The 27,462-nt window shown below is 37.8% G+C and overlaps 1 protein-coding gene across 5 annotated transcripts in view; it reads left to right on the plus strand.

The window, feature by feature from the left end:
- Positions 1 to 27,462, plus strand: part of brd4 (bromodomain containing 4) — a 98,444-nt gene that overhangs the window by 17,399 nt on the left and 53,583 nt on the right. For all 5 annotated transcript variants that reach the window (XM_016991283.2, XM_008104246.3, XM_003217146.4 and 2 more), the window contains exons 2-5: positions 14,920 to 14,998; positions 23,863 to 24,181; positions 24,564 to 24,701; positions 26,410 to 26,545. In XM_016991283.2, the coding sequence (XP_016846772.1) occupies positions 23,897 to 24,181; positions 24,564 to 24,701; positions 26,410 to 26,545 (559 nt within the window). In that variant the 5' untranslated portion in view covers positions 14,920 to 14,998; positions 23,863 to 23,896. The remainder of the gene's footprint in view (positions 1 to 14,919; positions 14,999 to 23,862; positions 24,182 to 24,563; positions 24,702 to 26,409; positions 26,546 to 27,462) is intronic.

Here is a 27,462-nt window from a genome sequence, read left to right on the forward strand (position 1 = left end):
AAACATCATGTTAGACAACAAATTTGTCAGAAAAAGTAGTTCAGTACACAGTAATGCTATATAGTAATTACTGTATTTATGAATTTAGCACCAAAATAGCACGATATATTGAAAGCATTGACTACAAAAATGCGTTGGATAATCCAGAACGTTGGATAAGCGAGTGTTGGATGAGTGAGACTCTACTGTAAATACTACATAGCATTACTGTGCATGGAACTACTTTTTCTGTCAAATTTGTTGTATAATATGATGTTTTGGTGCTTAATTTGTATAATGATTACCTAATTTGATGTTTAATTGGCTTTTCCTGAATCCCTTCTTATTATCCAACATATTCACTTATCCTGCCGGCCTGTTTACGTTGGATAAGTGAGACTCTACTGTATATTGATAATCTTAAATTATCTTCTTAGAACTGGATTATATGAGGCTCCTTCTTCACAGCTGTATAAAATGCACACTGAAGTGGATTATATGGCAGTGTGGAGTCAAGATAATCCAGTGCAAAGCAGATAATATAAGATTATAAATGGGTTATATAGCTGTGTTGAAGGGCCTTGAGTCTACACTGCCATATAATCCAGTGCAAATTAGATAATCTGTGGAAGAAGTCTAAGTCAGGCCTAAATCTGCCTGTCCCCTAACTGAAACCTGGTTGTCCCTTGGTTGCTAGGCAACCAAGTGGGCAGAGATTATTTATTTTATTTATTTACAGTATTTATATTCCGCCCTTCTCACCCCGAAGGGGACTCAGGGCGGATCACATTATAACACACATAGGGCAAACATTCAATGCCCATAAACACATCAAACAGAGACTGAGAGACACACGCAGAGGCAAGTTAACCTTCTTCTGAGGGGATGTTCGATTCTGGCCACAGGGGGGAGCAGCTGCTTCACCATCCACACTGACGGCACTTCCTCATTCCAGGTCGTAAATTAGTTAATCTTGCCTCCCCACTCCTACTTGATAGATGCAACTATCTTTCAGGTTGCTAGGTCAGCAACGAGCAGGGGCTATTTTTTATTTTTAATTGATGGGTGCTCACCCCGCCACGGGCTGGCCTCGAACTCATGACCTCATGGTCAGAGTGATTTAAGGCAGCTGCTCAACAGCTGCGCCACAGCCCGGCCCCAGATTAGCCCTCTAAACTTGCAGCAATTGGATAAAAAATTATTGCTTTCCCTCTAATTAGGACTTTATTTTTGTTTTCTTTTTGTTGTATCAACCTTGAGGCATGGATGATGGGTTGTGTTGTCAAATTTTGAGGTTGGGGGGGCCTGTACTTTTGTTGTTTTGTGAATTGCCGTGATGCCATCACTCTTTTATATATATAGATAGGCTGGAGTGATCAAATTGTATCACTGATTAAGCCTCACACTCTAGCTATTTTTCTCCTTCGGCCCCTTTGTAGGCTCCCTGCTTTCTTTTTTTTTTCTTTTGCTTTAACCTCAGTTTTTAATTTATTCAACACTTTTCAGTGTTTCTGCTTCTATTTCAAGGCTTCTTCCATCTCTCACCCCCCACTGATCAACCTATAGGCTTGGCTCACTTACATGCACAATTTTATTTTTGGTTGGTGCTCATCTCCATTTCTAAGCCGAAGAGCCGGCGTTGTCCGTAGACACCTCCAAGGTCATGTGGCCGGCATGAGCTATAATACTAATAGATTAATAATTGGAAATGTTCACTTTCTTTTCTGCACATTTTTTTCCTTCAGCTCTGCTGTGGCAACTGTTTCTCTTTGAAGACATGCTGTTTATTGGAGAATGCTAATATTTATGGATGTTAACAGGGCCTGAAAAAAGAGACTGTAATTTTACAGAGTAATACAAAGCCTTGCATATGTTTCAAGTTGATGAAGGGTGGTTTATGTATGCACCAGTTGCAAGAAGAGTATGCTGTGATTATAAGTCAATTTCTGGGATTCATTTTCCAAGCAAGATACCTCGTCGTCCACTGTTGGAAAGAGAATTAATTGTATTGTGGCAAAAGAGCCAAAAAGATCAGGACATCAGTAAGATCTATTTACCTCAGTGTCATCTGTGAAATTCCATGTTATTTTTCTATTTTCCATTTCTTCCTAACTGCTTGGGAGGACAAGTATGCTCATCTCCCATTATAGATGCCAGTCCTCTGAGGTAGATCAGGTTAAGAATGAGATTGACTCAACACTATATTGTGTCTGAATCGCTGAATGGAGATTTAACTCTGGATCACTCAGGCAAGATGTATACTTGCCGGAGTCCTCCCTTTGCAATTTTATAGCCATGTCAAATGCTTGAAGTGTTTTAGTACATGACATTGCCAAGACATTTAGAAACTATCAGTAATAAAAATTAAAATACCTCTGTATTTCTGGCCTCATTCTATACAAGAGTACACATACCCACCAAACAAGCATACCTTGGTAGCCTGTGTAGCACTGACAGTAACTTTGGGAAGTATTTTCTGGCAGCTCCTGACACTTTTCTACTTCCCTGGCACCCAGAATAAATCTGGAATATCCCACAATGAAAGCCTCCTTTCCAGCCAACACTTCCAGTTTAATTCTGGATGTCAGGAAGTAAAAGCCAACAGTGTAGTCCTGGTTGAGTGTATAGTCAGTAATTTCTGTGCAAATTGGTCAAATATTCTTTGACTTAGAAAATTCTTCAAACCATCCACTCTGATTTTCAATGTAATCAGATAACCATTTTAGTAATGCAGTGATTAAATAATGAAATGCTTCTCTGCTAGTCACTTGGGAGTTCTTGATAATTACTGATGCATTGATTTTTTTTGCAAATATCCTCCAGAGTATCATTTTGCTTTTCATGCCCATCATCGTACATGTTATTTGTATTAATGCAGAGCCAAAATTAACAGTGTGTTTAATGGCCATTTTTCTCTCTTACAACTATTGCCCTTTTGATGAATCTTCATGAAACAAGTGTCACTCTAGCTTGGCAACCAAGTATGCTTTATGTCTTAGGATGAAGAGGTAGGCGAGAGCACCCACAGGATTTTCATGACCTGTAACACAGCATGAGAGCAGCATTGTGTAGTGGCTCGAGTGTTGCACTGAGACAGAAGGAGACCAGAGTTTGAATCCTAACTCAGCCATAGAAACCTACTGGGTGACCTTGAGAAAGTCCCACTCCTGGCCTCAAGAGGAGGATACTGTCAAACCCACTCTGAACAAGTTTTAGCAAGAAAACCCTGTAATAGATTCATCTTAGGATCACTAGAAATCAGAAATGATTTGGTAGGCCTACAATTACAGCAAGCCCACCTATATGTTGGAATACAGGTGAGCTGAGAAGAAATGGGGCTGTCAAAATTATACCACAGGCAATTATTTGTGCATTTCTTCTGCTAATGAAATAGTCAACTAGGCTTTCTGGAACAAAGAACCTTTTGGATTATCAGTTATCCCTTTACATTTAAGCATTGTACTGAAGGACTTATACTGAGGTGATGATGAAATATACAGCAAGATCACCAGTAGAGCAAGCATGCATAGCAGTATTCAATTTGCTAGGTAGTAAGCTGAAAGGATAAGTAATGCAAACGTGTGCTAGAAGCCAAATATCAGTGCCTACTATATTATTGTGAAAGATGTTATAACAACTTTTCAGGTCCTTAATAAATGACAAGCTGTTGAAAAACTGCAGACAAAGAATGCCAGGAAATTTCTTACAAACTGCACTTTTCCCAGTGCCTTTTCATGAAACTTTACCTAGAGTGGCCACAAAAATCCTTTATGATGTGATTTCAGCATTGTTTCTTGGTCACAAATTGTTTTCTTATTATTTTAGTAATATATAAATATACAGAACAAGAAGATTTTTTAACTTGTTCACTGTTCTGTAATGTTTTTTGTTGCTATTCATCTTGATGATATGGATATTCAGACAATATGATTATAGCGGCCATCGCAGTATTCATTACCCCATAGGGTTCACAGATGTTTTATTTTACTTTGTTATTATTTTGTGCCCTCACTTGTGGTAACCTCAAGTGAAATTATAAATTTTTTTGCAATATTTGTTAGGGGCCTTTGCCTTCCTTATCAGAAATGAACGTGTTCTGTGGAGTCCAGATATCCTGGACACCATGGTGCTTCCAGTTGTGCTGTTTCGATTGGCTAAGCCAGGGGTCCCCAAACTAATGCCCGGGGGCCACATGCGGCCCATCGAAGCCATTTATCCGCCCCCCATGGTGGCGGCTCCCTCCTCTTCTGTTGAGGAAGGCGCATGTGTACCTTCCAAAGCTTTGCTTGTTTATAACGGCACTTTAATTATTATTTATGTAATAATGAATTATTATGGGGTGCTTTGCTAGTGCTTTTGGTGCACAAAGGCAGAAGGGGGTTGGACTAAATGGGCCAAGGGGTTGCTTCCAACCCTCTTTATTATTATTATTATTATTATTATTATTATTATTATTATTATTAACAATATTGAAGCTGGGAGGCCATCTGTCAGGGGTGCTTTGCTTGTGCTTTTGGAGCACAAAGGCAGAAAGGGGTTGGATTAAATGACCCAAGGGGTCTCTTCCAACCTTCTTTGTCATTTTTATTATGATAATGGTGATGATATGATGGTGATTATTATTATTAACATTGAGGCTGTATTTGTTCCCATTTTGTTTGTTTACTTCAAAATAAGGTATGTGCAATGTGCATAGGAATTTGTTCACAGTTTTTGTAAAACTATTGTCTGGCCCTCCAACGGCCTGCAGGGCCGTGAACTGGCTCCCTATATAAAAAGTTTGGGGACCCCTGGGCTAAGCCATTATTTGTACCCTTTGCAGTGTTTGTATTTCTTCTTCAGGTTTCTACTGCTCATCAGGCTTGAAACTGAAAATGGACCATCCTTATTTAAGGAAAAATAAGAAAAGCATAATATTTTGACTGGATAACACTCTTTTGCCAAAATTCTTATTAACATTTCAACTATTTATTATCATCTTTTGTTTATATATCACCATCTCAAAGTGCTTTCCAAGAAAAAGAATAGAGAAACCCTCTGCTGTTCTCTCACTATCTAAAAACCAGGCAAAGAAGGGAATAGGACAGCAGTGGTAGAGGGGACTGAGCCAAATGCATAATGCCTCTTCTCCCTCCAAGACCAGGGCAATAGCACTTGGGATGATGAAGTTGTGTCTGCCTGGTCTCTCCATGGGCAGCATAGTGGCAGCTAAACAATTACCTTTATTTCAAAATATCATGTCGAACATCTTTCCTTCCATCTATCCCTTGAAGCATTGTTTATAATATGATTAAGATTGGTCCTTTCTGATTCAGAAACTTTGTGGGCCTAACTTAGTTTGTTTCTACAGATCCTAGCAATAATGTCTTTACTGCGGGAGCTTTCTCCTCCTGGTAGTATTTGAAGAAATTCTACTACAGCCATTGCTATTCTTTTCCATATTTTTGAGAGAAGTGACTTTTCCAGGGTGGTGCAAGGCAGGTCCTTGATCTCAGCCTTCTAAATTCTTAAAACTGTAGACAAGTCTCAATATTTATTGCATTTATTACAGCATTTCAAATTTGAAATATTTCTCCAGAAATAAATGAAATTTTCATGAATAATAGATAGATCTCTTAGTGCTCCTGTACAACTGAGAGCAAGGAGGCAGAGGTGAGAGATGGTTGGTAAGATAAGTCATTTTGAATTTTGATGGGAAGAGGTTGGAAGCACACTGGCTGCCCTTTTTTTTTTTTTAGGAAAGTGGGGAGAAGGAGATAAAGGATTCCCTATAGTTTTTAGGGAATTGAATGTTTATGAGCATACAGTTGTATATTGAAACTTTGGGAGACTTAAAAATGCTAAAGTGAACAAAAAATATGAAGTAGAAGATAAAAGATATAGGACCAGTTCACATGTAATGGCAGGTCATGAGTGGCATTGACGTAGATGAGTTCTACTTCCTTGTGTACTCTACCCAATGTATAAGTGACTTCCTGGTTTGCCAAAAATTCCTTAGCCATGGTAAATGAACCAGAAAACTACAGTGTGTATTTGCATAAAATCAAGATAAAAGCTTTATTTATAAATATGACATATATCAATCAATCAATCAATCAATTTATTAATGCTCCGACCAGTGGTCATATGCATTTACAGAAACAACATCAAACAAACATCTATACAAAACACTGTAAAATCCAACAGTTAAAAGTAGGATGCAAGCAGGATAAAACAGCATGCAAAAGATACATTGTGAGGTGCAGCAGCACAAATGCAACATGTGCTGGGAACTTCACAATTACCGATAAAATGCCAATATATAAGATCAGTCATTTAAAAAAAACATAAGTAACAATATCAACCACGCATCTATAGAAACACTGTAAAATTCCAGCTAAAAGGAGTATAAAACAGAGCTTGCAAAATATAACCGGTAAAAAGCCAGTATAAAATATCAGTCATGTTAAAAACTAGATAAAAGCATTCCCAGCGCAGTTGACTGCAATGTCCGCAATCAGTCTTGCTCTGATTTTGTTTGCTGCCAAGGTAAAGAGAGAGACCTTATACATGATTGTGGAGTTGGTATCAGATAAAAGGTAGAAGATCTTTTCTGCAACTGTGTTCGATTGTAGGTACCATAGAATAGGCCCTAAGAATTTATTTCTTGGTGCAGAGTATAGAGTGCAGGCAAACAAATAGTGGGGCAGGTCCTCAATTTCTGAGGCCCCGCATACACACATTCGGCTAGTCAAAGGAATGCCCGAGTATCTACCATCCAGCACTGCTGAGGGCATGCTTTGGAATCGTAGAGCTGTAAAAGCTTGTCTGAGGTTAGGGAATGTAGGGTTGGTTAGATACATAGCCCTTTCATGGTTGAGTTTGTATAATTTGTACCATGTTGAGAATTTTGAGCTGTTAATAGCCTGTCTGTCCATTTGAATACCTTAGTTATAAATGTATTCATGCAACTTCTCTCTTGAACTCAGGATTGAAGGCTCATGAGACAGGGTAGGGTATATTTTCAGCAATTTCTGATGTTTTGTGCTCCAAACTTTGCATTCAGATAGATGTTCAAAGCATAGCTTTGGGAAAACCCTAGCTGAGGAATCGTTTATGATTCTCCAATAGTTGTATAGGGAGAAGTGAATGCGGGATCTTATGGAGGGTAAACCAACCTCTGCTCTGACCAAGGTTGCTGGAGTGCCAAGTGGGAGTCTCAGCAGTTTCTTAAGAAATGTATTCTGGATGGCCTCCAATTTTGGTAAATATGGCATATAAGGCAGGCATAATTCATAATTTATGTGTTTGAACTATTGACATAACTGTGAAGTAATAAGAGAGGAAATAGAAAAGATGGCAGTGAGATATTATGTAACCTCAGAAGTTGAGTTGGATCCATAGTCATAATTAGAAAAGATGTATTGAAATTATGAAAACATGTATCAGTCATGTAAGAAATTCTGAAATGTTGAAGCTATAAAATGAAAGCACATTTTCCTTTTTTCTGGCATCTTGGTTAAAACTGGAATATAAAGCAGAACTTCATTTAATGCTTGATCTGCTTCAGCAGCATGAAATGTTTTATATATAATTTATGAAACTAGCATTTGGCATATTGAACTCTTCAGTTGTATATTAGGATGACAATTAGTGATGGATACGCTATATAGTTCCTATTGTATAGAAGGAAGCATCAGCAGAGTTCAGGAAAAAAACCCTCTTGGATGTAATTTTGTACATATACGTACGTAGTATGCACAGGATACTACATTCTGACCATTTTACATAAAAATTATCAAACTTCACATTTTTAGTGAATAAAGCTTTTTCTCCTGAAGAACATTTAACTCATTCCAAATGAAGATACAGTACTAAAAAAGATATTGAAGGCAAAACAGGGGAAGAGTGCAGATATTCAAAAGTAAAAATCACATCAATGTGATACATACATTTTGTTATGTTGATCAGTATTTTTAGTTTGTCAGTAGTAGTTACATTTTTGTTTCTATTTCTCCATTACTTAAGAATTCAAAATATGGTATCTGCTTCCCTTTCCTCAAAACTGAAGCTATGTACGCTAATCCTCTCCAGGATCTACACATCTAGGTCCAGATCTCATGGCATTCATTTTCAGTAATGCCTTGTTACTTTCGGTCAGCTTTTTATTCAAAGCCTAATCCCTTGTTTTCTTTCATCACATCAGCTGGTGTGTTATTCTTCAGACTTGCAGTGTTTCATTGCCATAGTTTTTTAGTGATAACCACAGAGAAATGACCTTCTGAATGTTTACGATCTTTACTTTTGACAACAAAAAGTATGCTTTCATATATTTGCTGCTTAGTAATTTGACTTGTGTAATTAAGTATTTGGTGTCCAAGGTCTGTTATAGGTAAAGGTAAAGGTTTTCCCCTGACGTTAAATCCAGTTGTGACCGACTCTGGGGGTTGGTGCTCATCTCCATTTCTAAGCCGAAGAGCCGGCATTGTCCGTAGACACCTCCAGGTCATGTGGTCGGCATGACTGCATGGAGCACCGTTACCTTCCCGCCAGAGTGGTACCTATTGATCTACTCACATTTGCATGTTTTCGAACTGCTAGGTTGGCAGGAGCTGGGGCTAACAGTGGCCGCTCATTCTTCTCCCGGGATTTGAACCTGGGACCTTTTGGTCCGCAAGTTCAGCAGCTCAGCGCTTTTAACATACTGTGCCATAAGTTTAATAGTACAGTAGAGTCTTACTTAACCAACATAAACGGGCCAGCTAGATGTAGTTTAAAATACAATTCCTGAGCAAATGCTTTTCCATTCTTTTTCAACCATTTGGGTCTTTAAACCTATACCAATACAGTTTCCTTTCCCTGGTCCTTCTACTAGTCTTCTGTTGGCAGAATCAACTTGGAAACATGCTTGTTAGTTGACTTTTGATAACAGAAGCTTGGTAAGCATATTAGTTATAGTTGTGGGCAATGCCATATGTGTAGGGTGGTAATATTTTCCCAGTGCTTATTATCTTTTGCTTGTTAGAAGAGTGATAAGTGCTAACCATCAGTGAGATGACCAAGATTAGATGGTTTGGAACTATGGAGCAAGGGGAAAAAATAAAACATTTAATTGAGTGAATTGATCATGTTTTTCATAGCCAAGTGGTTGAATTAATGCAAGGATTATAATCTGGCAAGTGAATAACAGATTACCGTATATACTCGAATATAGGCCGAGTTTTTCAGTCCCCTTTTTAGGCTGAAAAAGTCTCCTTCGGATTATATTCGAGTCAAGCTATTAAGCTGGTGTGGGGTGGGCAGCTAAAGGGCTCCGAGGCCAGCTTTGCACCATGCAGGGGGCCAGAGGAGGAGAAGGAGCGATAGCGCCTCCTCTTTCCCTCAGGAGGCGAATCTGCAGCCGCCCTCCCCAAGAGCAAGCCGGGAAGGAGGAGCCGGAGAGGCCCAACAGTCAGGGAGAAGAAGGGGATGGGAGGTAAAAACACTGGGAGGAAGGAGGCAGTAAAGGGCCAGAGCGGAATCAATTGGGGGAGAGCAGACAAGGAGGGAAGAAGGCAAAGAGGCAGCCAAACAATCAAGAAAGAAAGCAAACAAGGGCCAAGCAGCCAGGAAGAAGACAGCAGCAAAAGTCAGAAGGTGGGTGGCAGTGTGGCCCTATGGATCAGGTTGGGCTCTTGGGGAGGGAGGGAGAAGCTGTGCCCTCCCCCAAGCAGCAGCCTCCCTTCCAAGACCTCTTCCTTTTTCTCCCTCTCCTCCCCTCTCACTCTCCCAACAGTGCAGGCAGGCAGGCTACTTGAGAATCAAAACAAAGGCGCCTAGGAGAAAGTTCTGCTGGAGAAACTTCTTTCTCCTGATCTATCTCCCACTCTGCAAAAGGAGGAAGAAAAAAAACCCCTTTGGTTGGTTTTGCTTCTTTCCAAACTAGCAAGCTAGCCTTAAAGGGGCAACACCAGTACCAGGAGAGTCTTCTTAAAATGAAATCTGTAGAGCCAGGAGAGCCTCCTTTAAGGGAAATCTCCAATGCTGAAGAAGGAATGCACTCTGATACCAGCTCAATTGCAACAGATTCAGTGCCATGTAATCAGGGGAGTTGTAGTTTTGCAAGGTCCTTAGCCTTCCCTGCAGGAGAGAGCCATTACTATGCCAAACTACAACTCTCAGTTTCTCAGATTGTTTTGGATTTCAGCTGCCATAATTCCTAACACCAGACATGGTTTGCCCATGCCTGGTATAGAAGCATTCTATCCTTCTCCAGACATGCCAACAATTTGTATTAAGTGAGAAAATCCTGGGCACTTTTTCCTTTAATACTAAAAGTTGCATTTAGATAACGTCATGGGCAAGCTTCCGCTCTCCAGGTGCTTTGGACTTGCAACTCCCACAATTCCTAACAGCCTACTGGCTGGATTGCTGTGAGTTTTCCAGGTTGTATGGCCATATTCCAGAAGCATTCTCTCTTGACGTTTCGCCCACATCTGTGGCAAGCTTCCTCAGAGGCTGTGAGGTCTGTTGGAAAATAGGCAAGTGGGGTTTATATATCTGGAATAATATCCTGGGTGGGAGAAAGAACTCTTGTCTGTTGGAGATAAAAGTGAATGTTGCAATTGGCCACCTCGATTAATTGGCCACCTTCAAAACCTGGCTGCTTCCTGCCTGGGGAACCCTTTTTTGGGAGGTGTTAGCTAGCCCTGACTGTTTCCTTGCTAGAATTCCCATTATCTGAGTGGTGTTCTTTATTTTCTGTCCTGATTTTAGTTTTGTTTTTTTAAAAAAATACTGGTAGCCAGATTTGTGTTCATTTTCATGGTTTTCTCCTTTCTGTTCAGATTGTCCACCTGCTTCTTGTGGATTTCAATGTCTTCTCTGTGCAGCCTGACATGGTGGTTGTGGGAGTAGTCCAGCATTTCTGTCTTCTCAAATAATATGCTATGTCCAGGTTGGTTAATCAAGTGCTCTGCTATGGCTGACTTCTCTGGTTGGATTAGCCTTGAAAGGCCTTGCAGCTTTAAAGCTGGCTGCTTCCTGCCTGGGGGGAAGCCTTTGTTCTGAGGTGTTAGCTGGCCCAGATTGATTCATGTCTGGAATTCCCCTGTCTTCTGAGTGTTGTTCTTTATTTAGTGTCCCGGTTTTAGAATCTTTTTAATACTGGTAACAAGATTGTGTTCATTTTCATGGTTTCCTTCTTTGTGTTGAAATTGTCCACCTGTTTTTTGTAGATTTCAGTGGCTTCTCTGTGTAGCCTGACATGATAGTTGTGAGAGTTGTCCAGCATTTCTTTGTTCTCAAATAATATGCTGTGTCCAGATTGGTTCAGCAAGTGCTCTGCTATGGCTGACTTCTCTGGTTGGATTAGCCTTGAATTAGCATTGAATGGCATTGCAGCTTTAAAGCCTGTCTGGTTCCTGCATGGGGGAATCCTTTGTTCTGGTGTGTTAGCTGGCCCTGATTGATATATGTCTGGAAATCCCCTGTCTTCTGAGTATTGTTCTTTATTTACTGTCCTGCTTTTAGAGGTTTTTTTTAATACTGGTAGACAGGTTGTGCTCATTTTCGTGGTTTCTTCTCTTCTGTTGAAATTGTCCATGTGCTTCTTGTGGATTTTAATGGCTTCTTTGTGTAGTCTGACATGGTGACTGTTAGAGTGGTCCAGCATTTCTGTGTTCTCAAATACTGGCTGTTAGGAATTGTGGGAGCTCAAGTCCAAAATACCTGGAGAGCCAAAGTTTGCCCATGCCTAATTTAGATCCATCTGAAAAAGGGTATATTCGCCAAGCCCTTTGGGTACGACCTTGGAAATATTTGGGTATAGTGCAAAATGTTCTCAAGCATTGGGTTTTGGAAGCTGCACAAGATGGCTTCAAGGCAATTTTTGCCCCCTCAGCCAAAACTTATACAGCCAAATTCAGTAAGCTGGAAATAATGTCTTAATCATGCAGCCAGCTCAATAGCAGATTGTGATGGGAAAGGTCTGGAAAGTGCAGTATCGAACAGGCATGGGCAAACCTCAGCCCTCCAGGTTTTATTATTATTATTATTATTATTATTTAATTTCTAACCTGTCCTCTCTTCTCGAAAGGACTCAGGGCAGCTTCCAAATGCAAAGGCAAATATTCAATGCCATATACAATCATAAAACACAACACAATAAAATGGCAAACAAATCATAGTTAAAAGTGCATATAAAATAGATTCTATAGGGAGGATAAATTATTAGATTTGAATTCCTACAGCGTAGCTTTCTCTGCCAAAGAATGATGGTACCATGCCAAACTACAGCTCCGAAGATTCTGTAGCAGTGAGCCATCTTGGATATTGCAAGGGATACATTAAGAAGGCTGTCTTGGATATTAGGAAAGGTCAGCCTTGGATATTGGGAGAGGAAAGAAGAAGCGGGCTACCATCTTGAAAGACATTCTTTTTCAAAGTCTCTTTTTTATCCTGTTATAAATGGATCTCAATACTTCTGAAGTTATTGTTGATACCATATTGTTTTTATTGACCCCCCTTTTCCCCTTACAGACCTAGTTTATTGTTTTTCTTTGAAATATGGTAAATATTCAAAACTATTTACCTACTGATGCCTCAGTTAATGTAATGTTATTGGTTTCTTTTTTTAATTTTGAAAGTTACCAGTAGCTGCTGCATTTCCCACCCTAGGCTTATATTTGAGTAAATAGGTTTTCCCAGATTTTTGTAGTAAAATTAGGTGCCTCAGCTTATATTCAGGTCAGCTTATACTTGAGTATATACGGTATATACATGCATGTGCCATGTACTGTTTTTTGTTTCTCTCACATTAACCTGAATGCCCGAAAGTATAGCTACAATGATTTCCACAAGCACAAAGCAACTGTTTGAGGCAGACAATATTTTAGAAATGTAAACACAGCTTCTGTATACATGTGGAATTCAGAATTCTTTATGCATAGGATTAACTTAGTTTCATTTCTTGCAGAGCTACTGATTTTCATCCAAAGTTCTAATTTATGCTTTTCAAATTAATTTTCCTAAAACAAGTTTCCACAGCTGTTATTTTCTGTAGTAAAAGGAATATTAAAGTGAACTTCAGTATATTTTAATTCTTTTAAAGGGATATAAGTGAGATTTCTAGTGGAGTCTGACATAATTTACTATCAAGTTTGCTTAACCTAGAGCCAATTCTAACTACTTGCTTGTCTCCTAACCCTGTCTGAGGGATCAAGGTTGCTCCTGTTGTGACTCGGCAGCAGTGCCAGAGTGAAGCTGAGGAAGGGGATTTTGGGTTACAAATGCAGGAGTCAGAGGATGGGATGCAAGATGAATTCCAGGATGATGTCATGGGGATGGGGAATCATGGAGTTACACAGGCTGGTTCAGAAGTGCAAGAAGTGCAGCCTGTGGATGAACTCCTGAACCAGCCTGTCACAGATGAAAACCAGGGAGACATTCCCATGGGAAATAATGAGCTTGATTTGTCTCAGACTCCTATTCAGGTGCAAGATAATAAACTGTTTGACCTTGACAGTCAAGAAGCTCCATTGCTATCTTGGGCAGATCGTTTGCAATGGTGTAGCCTGAGATTAGCTGGAAAACAGGAGGCCTCTGAAGGGAAGAGAAATGCCTTTTTGGGTTGCTTTTAAAACTGTATGTTGAGAGACAAATCTCTGTCAAAGCAAATTCTCGCTTAATCAGAGCGGATGGTCTGTGTCTTCATGCTTTGGAAGTTCTCCTGCTCGTGAATCCTAGTAACCTGGGGACTATTGTATCTTTGGGAATAGACTCTTGCTTTTTGCTTATGGACCATTGGATTTATTGACTCTATTTTACAACTACTTTGGGAACTATATTTTTGCCTGCTTTGATATTATTTATATATACACACACACACACACACACACACACACACACTGCTTTTGCTCAATAAAACTACAAAAGACTATCTTCTGTGTGTGGCTTGGTGTCAATAGCAAGGTGAACTATTCTGAGGTGCGACAGCTCCCCACTTTCCTTCATTTCACTTTGCTTACAATCATAGAAGAAACCACAAGCGCTATCCAGTGCAACCTTTTGCAAATCAAAGCACCCTTTATTATTCAACACAAATTCATTTTGCTTAGTTCTGTCATAATTACAGTTTGTGTTGGTGTTGCTTGCATAGAGATCAATATTCAGTGGGATTTTAAAACCAATACTCGTGTTAAGGAAGTGTTAAATTGAATTTCTGGCCGTATTTATGTTTGAATGGGCCTTTGCAGTTTTTACTTCTGTGGTATCATGGAAAAATACAATATTATACAATATAAGTTGGATAATTTTTTCCCTACGCCATATGCTATATGTACATAGATAATATTTATTGCTGTTGGGTCTCAGTTGTGTCAAATAAGTGGTGATGGTTAGTTTTTTTTTCTGATAACATAACTATGAGCCAAACATTAATGAAACTGCAAGACTGAAATATCCTTCATGCTTGAAATGAAGATCTTGTTATATGTCTACATTGCATTGCAGAGGAGGCCTTTATTTCAGGAAATTATTTCCCATCTAGGCTGTTTTAGTTTCAAATAATCATATTAGCACAAGCATTTCCTCTGTGTCTTCTGAAGTTTAATGGAAAAGAATTTAGCTTGGAAATGTGTGTAGACTTTCAGGATTTCCTCTTTGATACTGTTCTATTTTCTCCATCTCTGACTAAATCAGATGCTTAAAAAGTGATACAGTTTTAGATTGTGCCATGAGTCAAAATGTTACACGCAATAAATACTAGGACATACAGAATATGTTTTGTTTGATTATAAGCTGCTCACAGTTATTTGGCTTGTTATTGCTAAAAATAGTTTAATTTCTGCACCGATCTTGCATTTTAAGATATTAGATAAGTAGATATAAAATAGAGCTAAAGCCTAAAAGGGTGCATAATTTTAGAAATGGATGAATACACATTTGAATATCTCTAATTTTATATTTATTATTTTCTTACAGAACTGCATTTCTGTTTGACAAAAATGGAGATTGGAGAGTAATAGCTGGAGGAGACGAGAAGAATAAACTCTGTATCAAGGTAACCTCACCCACCCCCACCCCCATTTATCTATAGGTGTGCTCTGGCACATGGAGATTTGACTTTATAAAGTTTTCTGATCTTGATTGTTTTATGGGCAGAGTTTTGGTTTATTTTGGTTTTAAAAAGATAACAAGTTTGCACAGTTACCATTTTAATATTGGATGCATATCCATTCAGCTACTTTAATAACTGAATGGACATGCATTTTATTCATTTGTATGTCAAATAGTGTGGGTTGGAACCAAATTTTCCCATACATGAATTTCTTTTGCGAAAGGAACTGTAGAGAATAATGGAAAATAATGGAATAATCCTCTCTACAATTCTGAAACATATTTCAAATCCTCTTGAGAACTTTTTTTTTGAGACAGGAAGGGGGGAAGCAGGGGCAGGTAGAATTACCATCTTCTCTGAACTATTGGGCAGCATCATATAAGGACTTCCAGTACTGTTAGCTCTCAAAACTCTCAAAATTTTGCAGTGTAATATTGTGATAATAATTACAATTTCCCTATATTCTTCAGTCATTTGATACATTGTTTTAACATAGAAACATTAATTGGAGTAAGGTCGATGCTACATGTTGGATGTGCCCTGTGATAGTTATGCAGCTGGAGGCATATGCAGCCACTTATGCTGCATACGGTCACACCTTTTTAATGCCAATTTCTTACTTGGTTTTTAGAGCTCTTTGCGCAAAAGCATAAGCATCTGCCTAAAGGTTTAGTTAAAATGCTCAGAAATAGAATAATTTTTTTTCTTGGATGAAATTTTGTTTGGTTTTGAGTCATGAATACAGATCTAAAATTCCTTTACAGGGCCAGAGACATGAATATAAGTTATAATGGGTCAGAATTTTCCTAGTTTTATCTCAAATAATTATATACTCTATATGTACTCTATATAGTTGTGTATAAATCTAGAAATGTTAGCAAAAAATACCCAAAAATAGTCCCTCAGGGATGCAGCATCCTTGCACAAATATAAAAACTGTGATTCTAAATAAATATTTCAAGCCCTATTTTTTCTTACCTCAAAGATTACTTTTCTAGGTCTTTGTAGGTCCTCCATTGTCCTGGACAACCTACAAATGCCTAGAAAGAACACATATTTCAGGTTGTGTGTAAGTCAGTAATGGAGGTGATGGTAAATAAAACAGTCTGCAAATCTTAAGGGACAATTATACTGTAATTTTCATGAAAAAATGAACAACCCTTTTCTGAGTAGAGTACCAAAAGCTGAGAGCTTAATCCATTTGGGGAGAGCCTTAAAAAAAGTACCAACCCACTTTACTCTGCTTCATTATCCATTTGGGCTTTTTAAATGCCTGGGCTAAAAATGATGGTGGCAGCCCTTTGCCACATTCCCTCATGTAACTGTAGTCAGCCATATGCTTCTGTATGGTTCCACAGAGGAGGCCATGATTGTGATGGCTTTGTACTTAAAAGTTAATGTCATGAAATAGTAGTTTTCTCATTGCTTTTATTGTTGCCACTCTAAGTCATAGCCAATAGAAACCTTACTCTATGAATTTGTATGATAACTTGAGTGGTATGTAAATTCGCTAGGTATTACCATGCATTGCAGTGATTTTTATTTGTCATGTCACTTCTGTGTCATGAACCCACTTCCATTTAATTTTTCTAGACTTCTTTCAGTTTTAACATGAGAAAATAATATTTGTTTTAGCTTTCTGTTAAAAAAAGTGAGTAAGGTGATTTGTCTTAAAGTTGTTTGGGTGAAGCTCCTTGAAATATAATCAGAATTGCAATTGGTTTCTAGTTTGTACAGTGTAATCAGTTAAATGCAGAGTAGTGTTAGTTTCCTGCTCAGTGTACAGTCTTGTTTATCAGAATCAATCCTTATGAAGTAATAAATGAAGCTTAGAATATCTTTATCTCAGTGGTAGCCTGTATTTTTCAATATTTAATGGGGCTATTTAATAACACCAGCAGTAGTGAAGGCCCCTTGCTCCTCAGTCCTGGCAGAGTCGACATCTCAGATGCAGCTCTTGTGTTCATACTTGGCAGACTTATCACAGAGGCTTTAGATTCTGTACTCCTGTTTGAGCCATATGGTCTACCTTTCCCAGTTGGTTTTAACTGAACCAACCACAGAAATATAATGTTCAAGAAAGCATAAAGTAACACATTTTGATCATACTTCTATGTGAGTAATGAGTACTGTACTATATAGTACACATGAACTCACTCGTGAAGTATTGTGTTGAATACAAATAATAATAATAATAATAATAATAATAATAATAATAATTTATTTTTCTATCCCGCCACCATCTCCCCGAAGGGACTTGGGGCGACTAACATGGCGCCAAGCCCAAAACAGAAACAAAATGTGACAAATTAAAACCAATATAAATAACTAAAAACAGTACCACCATAACATTCAGATATAAAAACAAATTAAAACACAAAATACAATATAACACCATAGTGATTGATATAAAGATGGGTACTGTGCTATTCCACAGGATGTGACAAAGGTTACAAGGGTATATTATGGTGGCTGTGTTTGCAAACAAAGCTGGAGCAATATGTAGCATGTATGGTTCGCCATTCTCAGTGAAATACTTGTATCATATACTTCTCCCTGTTGGGTTTAGTGTCTGCATTTTCAGTCCCTGGTTTGTCTATGTAGATATTTGCAAATAGTAATTTAAAAGAACTTCTGGTTTGATTTGCTGGCTTGTTTAACAAAATAGAATTTGCTTTGTGTACTGCAGGCTAAACCTATTTAATGTCCTTTACCAGGAGTATAGAGCAAAGCAATAACTCAGAAGTTTATACACATGTCACTTAACTCCTGGCTTAGTATCATATTAGCCTAGTTTTAGGAACTACAAATGTAGCCTTTGCAGGCCAGTGGTAAAGCAGGTTGAGTACATGTATTTATTTATATTTACATCTTTTGTTCAGTAAGTGCTCATTAAATTCATTGGGAAATCTTTAGTCTGACTAGGGAGTTAGGTGAAATATAGTCCAAAACACCAAAACTGGAATAGACAATTACTGAGGGGAGAAAGCCACATTGTCACCCAGGAGGCCTTGGAGAGTGACACTACCCACAAACAATTCTATAGGGTGCAAAAAAAGGCCGTTTATGGGGCATGTGGGCATTTCAACCATGTTTTGGGCCCTGGGAGGTCTTTTTTTTAAAAAAAAAAAACAAAGTTCACTTCATGTTTTTAAAGGCTTACTCTGAGCCTAAAATGGGTCAAGGAGCCCTAAAACATAGCAATAATGTGCCCACAGTTCTGGAGAATGTTTGCAAAGCAAAATATATACAGTATTTATTCCTATTTTATACTCTGGGTTATCACAATGATAAACAAAGGGATATGGATGGCACAGATCATACCTTGCCACCTCTTGACTTAGAGCAAGGGTAGGTAAATGTGGTAGAGTAAAAGTACAGCCCTTTAGAACTTAGGCGGTTGCACCTGCTCCCCAATAAAATCTTCTACTTTAGGGGTCATGTAGGTATTTTCCCCATGTTTTAGGTCTTCCTGAGCTATTTTAAGCCAAGTAAAAGGTTTTTGTTTTTGGGACAAAGGGAGGTTACTTCCTCAGATTAAAATGATTAACGAGTTCCTCAGTATGTGATCGCACACATTAACAACAACTACTACTACTGCATGCATTAATTATGTTGCTATATTGTCTTTGTTCCCATTTATCAATATTCATCCATTCAGGTCTCTGTTTTGATATGTTAGTTGTTAGAAGAGGGTTTCTTTGGTAAGACAACTGTTTTTCTGGCAGTACAGGAAGAACTGAGATACTCGTTTTCCATCTGCAACTTTTATTGCTTGTGCATATAGTTCAGGTAGTGCTAGTGTATTCTTTGTGGTGTGTTTCAGTTTTTTAGCACCCTCTCCTGACCAAACATGTGTATCACACTGTTCTGGAAAAGGTCCTTTCAGTGTGTTCCAAATATGTTCTATTAGGATTGCAGTTTTGAACCTTTCTTTAGATTGAACAAACACTGTGGATGTAGAGAGGTTTTTTTCATTGTTTGTGATAAGATTATTATAATTGATGATTGTATGGTCCTGGCCTATAATTAGCATGGTTTTCTAGCCAGCCTTGAACCCATTGTTCTTGAAGTTTTTAAGTGTGAATAGCAAGAGGTCCCACCTTTACCTGTAGTGCATTATAAAGTTCTAGAAGAAATCCTCTTAATCATGAGACCCCTACATATGAGGAATTTCTTGCTTCAGTTATACACTTCATTTGAGGACGAGAGTTGTGGCCTGCCCTTTTAAGCACCAAGCAAAAGGGAAAATTCTCCTTTAGATTTAGATAGATTAGATTTAGATTAGATTAGGTTTAGATTTAGATTAGATTAGATTTAGATTAGATAGATTAGATTTAGATTATATTATAATACCATATTATAACTATATTATAATATAATTGAATAAAATAATTGTATAAATATATCTGTGGAAGGTCCAGGGTGGGAAAAAGAACTTTTTTCTGCTTGAGGCAAGTGTGGAGGTTGCAGTTGGCCAGCTTGATTAGTATTGAATATTCTTGCAGTTTCAAAGCCTGGCTTCTTCCTGCCTGGGGGAATCCTTTGTTGGGAGGTGTTAGCTGGCCATGTCTGAAATTCCTGTTTTCTGAGTGGTGTTCTTCATTTACTGTCCTGATTTCAGAGTTTTTTTTTAATACTGGTAGCCAAATTTTCAATAATACAGAGGAGGAGGAGGCACTGGGGTCACTCCCTGGGAAGGGCCTATGGCCTCTCCTAACAGGAAAATAACACAATTCTCTATCCTTTCTTTCCCATTGAACCAGACAGGGCCACAGCAATGTGTGGCCGGATACAGCTAGTATATCATAAAAAGAACAATAAGTACATGATAGACTTCCCTTATGGGTGCTAACCTCTCGAGTAATGTTATTCCTTTTTAAAACTGTAACATAAAATTTTTTACAAACTGGATTATATTTTGAATAACAATACATCTGAAGTGCATTTTAGAAATTGTTAAACTATAGCTCTGTGTGTGTTCACACATATGATGAAAGTTTTCATACTGTATCACAAAATCAGAATATTTACTGAATTTTCTTTTCCCAGCAGGATTTTCTTATGTCTTATTACTTTTCTGTATTTTAGCTCAATTTTCCAGCCTGTGAACATTTTTCTTCTTCTGGGTTCTTGTTTGATTTCCTGATTTTGGAGGAAAATATCATGTACAACTTCCAAAAGTTTAATTTGCTGTTTATTCACTCCAGTAAAGCGCATTTCATTTTTTTTTACAATAAAGGAAATCAGCATCTATAACATATCCTTTCCTAGTGAAACACTGCTTTAATTCTCTTCATTAAAGCACTAAGGCAGAAACAACATCTTGAGACCATAATTTGTGTCTGGCAATCCTTTGGTATGCCTGGGATTTGCAAGCATATCATCCAATCCTGTAATAACATTTTGGGAAACCCACAAATTCCATAGAAAAAAATGTTGCAGTGATTCTGTGTATTCTTTCAGAACTGTTCACAGGGATATTCAGATCGGGGTATATTTCAATAAACTAGGGCACCAAGTGTAAAACTAGGTCACCATTTTTTTTCATGATCAAAGATTCTACTTGAGAAGATATTAAGCCTTCTACTATGATTTTTGGCCTTGTCCAACCTGTCTTGGAACTGAATGATCTTGCTTTCCAATGATCTGGCTTTTTCACCATGTGGAATGTATCTGGTCTGTTGTTTCTACTATGTTGTTTTCCAGTTGTGTGACTGGGTACAGAATTTATCATTGCTAGGGGCAACTTTTCTCCCAAGTCTCTTCTTGATCCTCTTTATATTACTGAAGCATTTTATAAATTAGATCTTTTCTAGTGGCATCATTGTTAGATTTGTTTCCCTATTTTGTTATTGTCATCCATAATTTTTAACGTCTTAGACAATATTTATTGGGAGTGAAGGGATCTTTGTAGCTGGATGTAAAGATGAATTTCATTGCTTCTTGATCAAAATTCTGGGTTTTTTATTCTCAAAATGGGTTGAAATTCTATCACAATGTATTTTAATGTGACTCTGCCCCTAACTCCAGCCACCATTATAGTTGATGGCCAGAGTGCACCTGTAGAACTACACAGTTAGACAACCATAACTTTCAGTGTATTCAGCATACACTATACCAGTAGTTCTCAATCTGTGGGTCCACAGATGTTTTGGCCTTCAACTCCCAGAAATCCTAACAGCTGCTAAACTGGCTGGGATTTCTGGGAGTTGTAGGCCAAAAACCTGGGGACCCACAGGTTGAGAACCACTGAACTATACACTATGCAAACAACTACTTATCTGCGTTGAATCCTTATCATTCACTTCAATTGATGACTTCAAATATAAGGGATGGAGAAAAACCCAGGAATTATTTTGTATATGTCTATAGCGTCTCCACTGTAAACCTTTATTTTCTAAATCTAAGTGAAATTATTATATTTTAATGGTTTAACTGGTAAAAAGAAATCTGTATGGAAAGGGAAATCAGCGAAATGTCTTGCATATGAAGATTGCATGCTTCTTTTCAGTAATTCTAGAACCAAATTCTTACACTTATTTTTGAAAAAGTAGCTCATGCTTTTAGTTTGAAAAGAAAATTGGCACAGATGTAGTTAGGGGATGAATGCCTGCATTGCTTTTTAGAAAGATGTTGCAGCTTTTGAGCTGCAAAGCTGCGGTTTTTAGTTGTACAGTAGAGTCTCACTTATCCAACATAAACGGGCCAACAGAACATTGGATAAACGAAAATGTTGGATAATAAGGAGGGATTAAGGAAAAGCTTATTAAACATCAAATTACATTATGATTTTACAAATTAAGCTATGATTTTACAAATTAAGCACCAAAACATCATGTTTAACAACAAGTCGACCACTTGTTTGGGAGCGTGGCTGCACTTTTGTTGTTGTTGGTAGTGTTGGCCCACTGTGCATTGCTGCCTAGAGAAACAGCTGTAGATCCTGGTGGGACGCAGACTGCGTTGGATAATACAGAATGTTGGATAAACCAGGGTTGGATAAGCGAGACTCTACTGTATTTAGTTTGGACTAAGTAATAGTATTTTGGCTATTTTTGCTATATCAGCTTATTTACATTCTAATGGAAAATGCACACTTTTTCAGACAAAAGAGTAGATTTTTCAGATTTCTATAGGCATTTGAGCTAGTTACTTAAATGTAATTTTAACAATAGTTCAAATATAAAATTAGAGAGGTGGTTAGTGATAGGGAATGTTGGTTTTAAAAAGAAAGACTAATGTTATAAAGATGACAGTGCTTTGAAACTACGTATATTATTTTCAGGAATTCAGTTAAATTTTAACAATAAAAATGTGCTGATAATGATGTAATTTTACCAAATCATAGCACCATCACAATTAGTAATAAGTTTTCTTACTAGATCTTTAAAACACATTATTCATAAAGAGCATGTTTTTATACACTAGCGTTAGCTTTCAATACACTTTTTACATCAGAATTCCTAATGAAACATAATTGCCTAGTTTGTTTGTTTTGCTGTCTGTGCCCCTGTTCAGAAGATGTCACCTCACTTTGCATACCTGTGAGAATTGGATTTTGAAAAAAATGGAAACAAGGATTGGAGATACAGCTTCAGTGGAGACACTTTCCCCTTGATAACCCTTTCAGAAGCAAACTTCCCTTCCGAAAGATACATTCCTCTCTTTCCTGTTGTCTCATGCCCATTATTAACTGGGAGTCGTTTGTAACTCAGAGATGGCCTGTAGTCTGAAGAACAACATTGTCACACAAACGTGGACAGTCCTAAGGGATGGTCCATCCTGAAGGTTGTGAAAGTCATGCCTTGCATCCCTTTCTTTTAGTGCAAGATTGGCAGGTGTTTAAGGGTGGATTTGGTGGCCTTCTTTGCAAAAGCAAACGAACCAATGTAACCAAAGTTTCTGGGTTATCAAGTCTAAATACAGAAGTAGACTTGTTGTGGTAGATGATTGATAAAGCTTCAGTGGAGATACTTTCCCCCCATGATAACTCTTACAGGAGTGAATCTCCCTTCCTGAGGGTAGATTTCCTCTCACTTCTTGTTATCTCACCCTGTTTGTAACTAGGAATCGTTTGTAACTAGAAATAATCTGTGGAAGGTCCAGGGTGGGAGAAAGAACTATTTTCTCCTACAGGCAAGTGTGACTGTTGCAGTTGGACAACTTGATTAGCCTTACATGGTTTGCTGCTTCAAATCCTGGCTACTTCCTGCCTGGGGGAATCCTTTGTTGGGAGGTGTTACCCGGACCTGATTGTTTCATGTCTGGTATTCCACTGTTTTCTGAGTGGTGTTCTTTATTTACTGTAAGAAATGTTGCAATAGGCCAACTTGATTAGTATTCAATAGCCTTGCTGCTTCAAGCCCTGGCTACTTCCTGCCTGGGGGAAATCCTTTGTTAGCAGGCCCTGATTGTTTCATGTCTGGCATTCTACTGTTTTCTGAGTGGTGTTCTTGATTCACTGCAAGAAATGTTGCAATTGGCCAACTTGATTAGCATTGAATAGCCTTGCCGCTTTCGTCACCAAGGATGTTGCCCAGGGGACAACCACATGTTTTTCCATCCTGTGGGAGGCTTCTCGTTATATATCTGTGGCAGGTCCAGGGTGGGAGAAAGAACTCTTTTCTGGGTTTTTTTCATTGAACCAGACTGGGCCACAGTAACATGTGGCTGGGTACAGCTAGTATATTATGTAAAAGCAGATGTAGGTATGTCTTACGCTTGGGGAAATTGTCATTCTGAGCTGTATGCAAATGAATAACCATATATAAATCATGTTTAATATAATTGCATTATTTTTATAGAGTGTCTGGTGAAGAATGCAATGGGATCAATAGCATGTCTACCGAGAGCAGCCCTGGGACAAGACTGAGAAATTTACCAGTAATGGGGGATGGACTAGAAGCTACACAAATGTCTACAACACAGGCACAAGCCCAACCCCAACAAGGCAATACCCTATCCACTAATCCATCACCTCCAGAGACCTCCAATCCTAACAAACCCAAGCGCATGACCAACCAGCTGCAGTATCTGCTCAAAGTGGTGCTCAAGACACTATGGAAACACCAGTTTTCATGGCCTTTCCAGCAGCCTGTGGATGCTGTCAAACTACAACTCCCTGTAAGTATAAAAGGGAGTGAGGCAACAGTGCAGTGGATTTTGGAGCATATCAGAGACAAAGGCTTGGAACAGTGGTAGAAAATGGGAGGGCACAAGGAGCAAAGCAGCGCTAGAAAGGAGTATGTGTGAGGAAGTAAAGAGGAGGATACCGTAGAAATGTTTCTAGGTTGACCTGTAATGAAGTATAATGGAGAACAGATTTCAGATTTGCATCAGAGTGCCCAAGTGACTGTGGCAGGATTTGATAAACATGAGGCTCAGGTAAGATAGTTTTGAGGGAAGTAATAATGTTTTAGAGGTGCTATGTTATCTTTAAAAGTTTTATGTAAAAGATTTTATGGATTTTTTTCCTTGTCCTACTTAATTATTTACTTTTTTGCAGGATTATTATAAAATTATTAAAACTCCTATGGATATGGGAACAATAAAGAAACGGTTAGAGAATAACTACTACTGGAATGCTCAAGAATGTATCCAGGACTTCAATACAATGTTTACAAATTGTTACATCTATAATAAGGTATTTCATAGAGATTGTATATGTATGTCAGTTCCTAAGATCCGATTTACTATATGTGAACTTGTTTTCAGGTTTCATTTTTAAATGCTTTATTGATTAAAGTCTTTATTTTAAATCATAGTTTTTCTTTAGGCAAGATTAAACTTTAAAAAACTAATTTAGAGAATAATTTTCACTGTATACTGTCTTCTGCACTTACTGAATACATAACTGAAATTGACAAGTTAAATTAATATATCTGTTAAGCTAGATATGCTAGATCACATGCTCACCACATGTGCTGCTGAGATCAAAACGAAGAGTGCAGTTTAGGTTTTCAGCCAACTAGCTCAAATATTCTAAATAAATATTGGATTTTGATACTTTTGTATACCTTTTGGATAAGGTTTATACTTTGCATAAACCTGACATTGTTTGGATTATAGATGCTACCAGTCATATTTTTCAAACATAATGTTTATATTCCATCTTAAAGAGTGATGATGTGAAATCATCAGCATTAACCTGGACAAAGCTGAGTAAATTTCCTAATCTTTGAATGTATAAGTATGAATGTATCCCATTAGTGAAAATTTTAACATTACATTGTTCATTTGGTCAGTTGATAAACAAAAGGTAAAGTAATGTATGTTTTCAAGGTCAAACGACTAGTATGTAAGTATTGCGGAATGATCTTGATTTTGTATTGCACCAGTGTTCAAAGTTCAGTTGGAGACAATGTTGCATTAGGGGCTGTAAACTTGGGACGAGTTACCTATTGCGCATCTTAATTGGACTTTCAAGTCCCATTTCTTCCAGACAGTGAGGTTAATGGGATAGAAGGGTTGTTCGGCAACATTGGGGTACTTTAAGTTTTCATTAATGTTATTTTATAAGGTCTTAATTATGAAAACCAGAATAAATGACTTGAGGAATGTAGGGGTAACATTAATCCATCAAGCAGCTATTAAAAAATAAAAATAGTGAGTTATAGATTACTTAGAATTTCATTAAGCATTTAATTGTTGTTTTGTGTGTTCATTTTCCCATGAAGAAAATAAAAATCCATCCAAGAAAAAAAATGAGACTGGAAAGTGACCACAGCACCATCCTACTACTTTTGAGTTATAGAGGCTTCAACATGTCATTAAGTCATGTTTCAACAAAATAATTCATGTATTGTGGCCTTAAAAGTAAATTTGATCTTGGGGGAAAGACTCTACAAATAAAAGGAGGGTGGGGTAGCATTTAAGTCTCAAAAAGCAAAACTAAAAGGTCAGAATCTTCTTGGTGACTTACCTTGACATAGCCAGGAGCTATGTCAGTGTAACTAACTTTCAGGATATTGTACAAGGATGACTCCTTGTGCAGTACTTTCCTCTGTTATACAATGCTAACTGGTATTTCCTAAAAGTAAGACCAGTGTGGGAAAGAAGGATAGAATGCAGTGAAGAGCAAATTTGGAGTTGGTTAACAAAGGCACAGAATGATTTTAGTGCCCGTATCCAGAGATATTTGAAATAAGCAGTAAATGTTATGCTATTGTTGTATATTTTGCACATTTATAAAAAATAAAGTAAAAATGTCTTAAATAGCAATCTGCCAAATTAACTTCTGCATGATACAGTGAATTTCTGTAGTTTCATGCATCTCCAGAAGAGCTGCACACTGATATCTTGACACTGATATCTCCAAAAACGTGTACCTTTTTGAATTTTTGTTTATTCAGCCAGGGGATGATATTGTTCTCATGGCAGAAGCTCTAGAAAAACTCTTCCTTCAAAAAATCTCTGAAATGACCCAGGAAGAAACGGAAATAGTTATAGTCCAGACAAAAGGAAGGGGACGTGGCAGAAAAGAAACAGGTACTGGTGCTAGGTCTACTGTTTGTGTTTCTTGGTTTTGTACTTTTATTTTGAAGCATAAAAATCCTCATGGCCATTACATATTGGTATGTATAGGAAAGGTGAACTTGTATTTGAAATGACTTTGTTGAGGTAATATATATACTTTACCAACATCTCCTTGTTTTTGAAGAGAAACGACAAAGTGTCAAAGGTAAGAGGGCAGTTGTCATTCCACCCTAGCCATGTTCCTGAAAACAATTGTTTTCTTTTCCCTGTAGAACTGAATAACAGCTATTCACTTCTAGAGAAGAAAATATAGGAAACATCATGAGGGTGAGGGCTAAACTTCCTCATGCCTTCTGTGAAATCAGTTATGTCATGGGCTCAGTCATCCATCAGCAAAACTCATAATATATTGTAAATAATTCAGTTCAGAATAAATATCTTACAATCAAGATTATTCTGTAAAATAATCGGATGAAGTTACCATAACTATTTTGTTATGTAGACCCAGCTATGCATACTCATGTACAAGTTGATCTCATAAGTTTGTGGCCGAAATTATGGATTTAATATGACCTGTGGATAAATTCAGTGTCCTTATTAGGGGGCCATTTACCCCTGGCTGATGTCACAGCCATTTTTCTACTCAGGTATTCTAAAGGCCAGAAGCTGCCTAACAGCAGAGAGCTTGGTGCTTTCTTTAGGTTCTTTTGGAATAGATTAGGCTCTTCCATTTTGCCTCTTCACTCAGAGAAGGGGGTGATTCATTTTGGATAAGAGTTAAGGTACAATAGTTACATTGACCCATGATTAAGTTGACCTAGGTTTTTTGGATCGATTTCTGCCTAAAATTTCTAGATGTATACATGAGTATATACAATATGTGTTATTGATAGATTTCTAACGCCATAAGCCATGAAAGGAGTTCAGAG

This window comes from Anolis carolinensis, chromosome 2, assembly GCF_035594765.1.
Source record: "Anolis carolinensis isolate JA03-04 chromosome 2, rAnoCar3.1.pri, whole genome shotgun sequence".
Taxonomy (NCBI): Eukaryota; Metazoa; Chordata; class Lepidosauria; order Squamata; family Dactyloidae; genus Anolis; species Anolis carolinensis.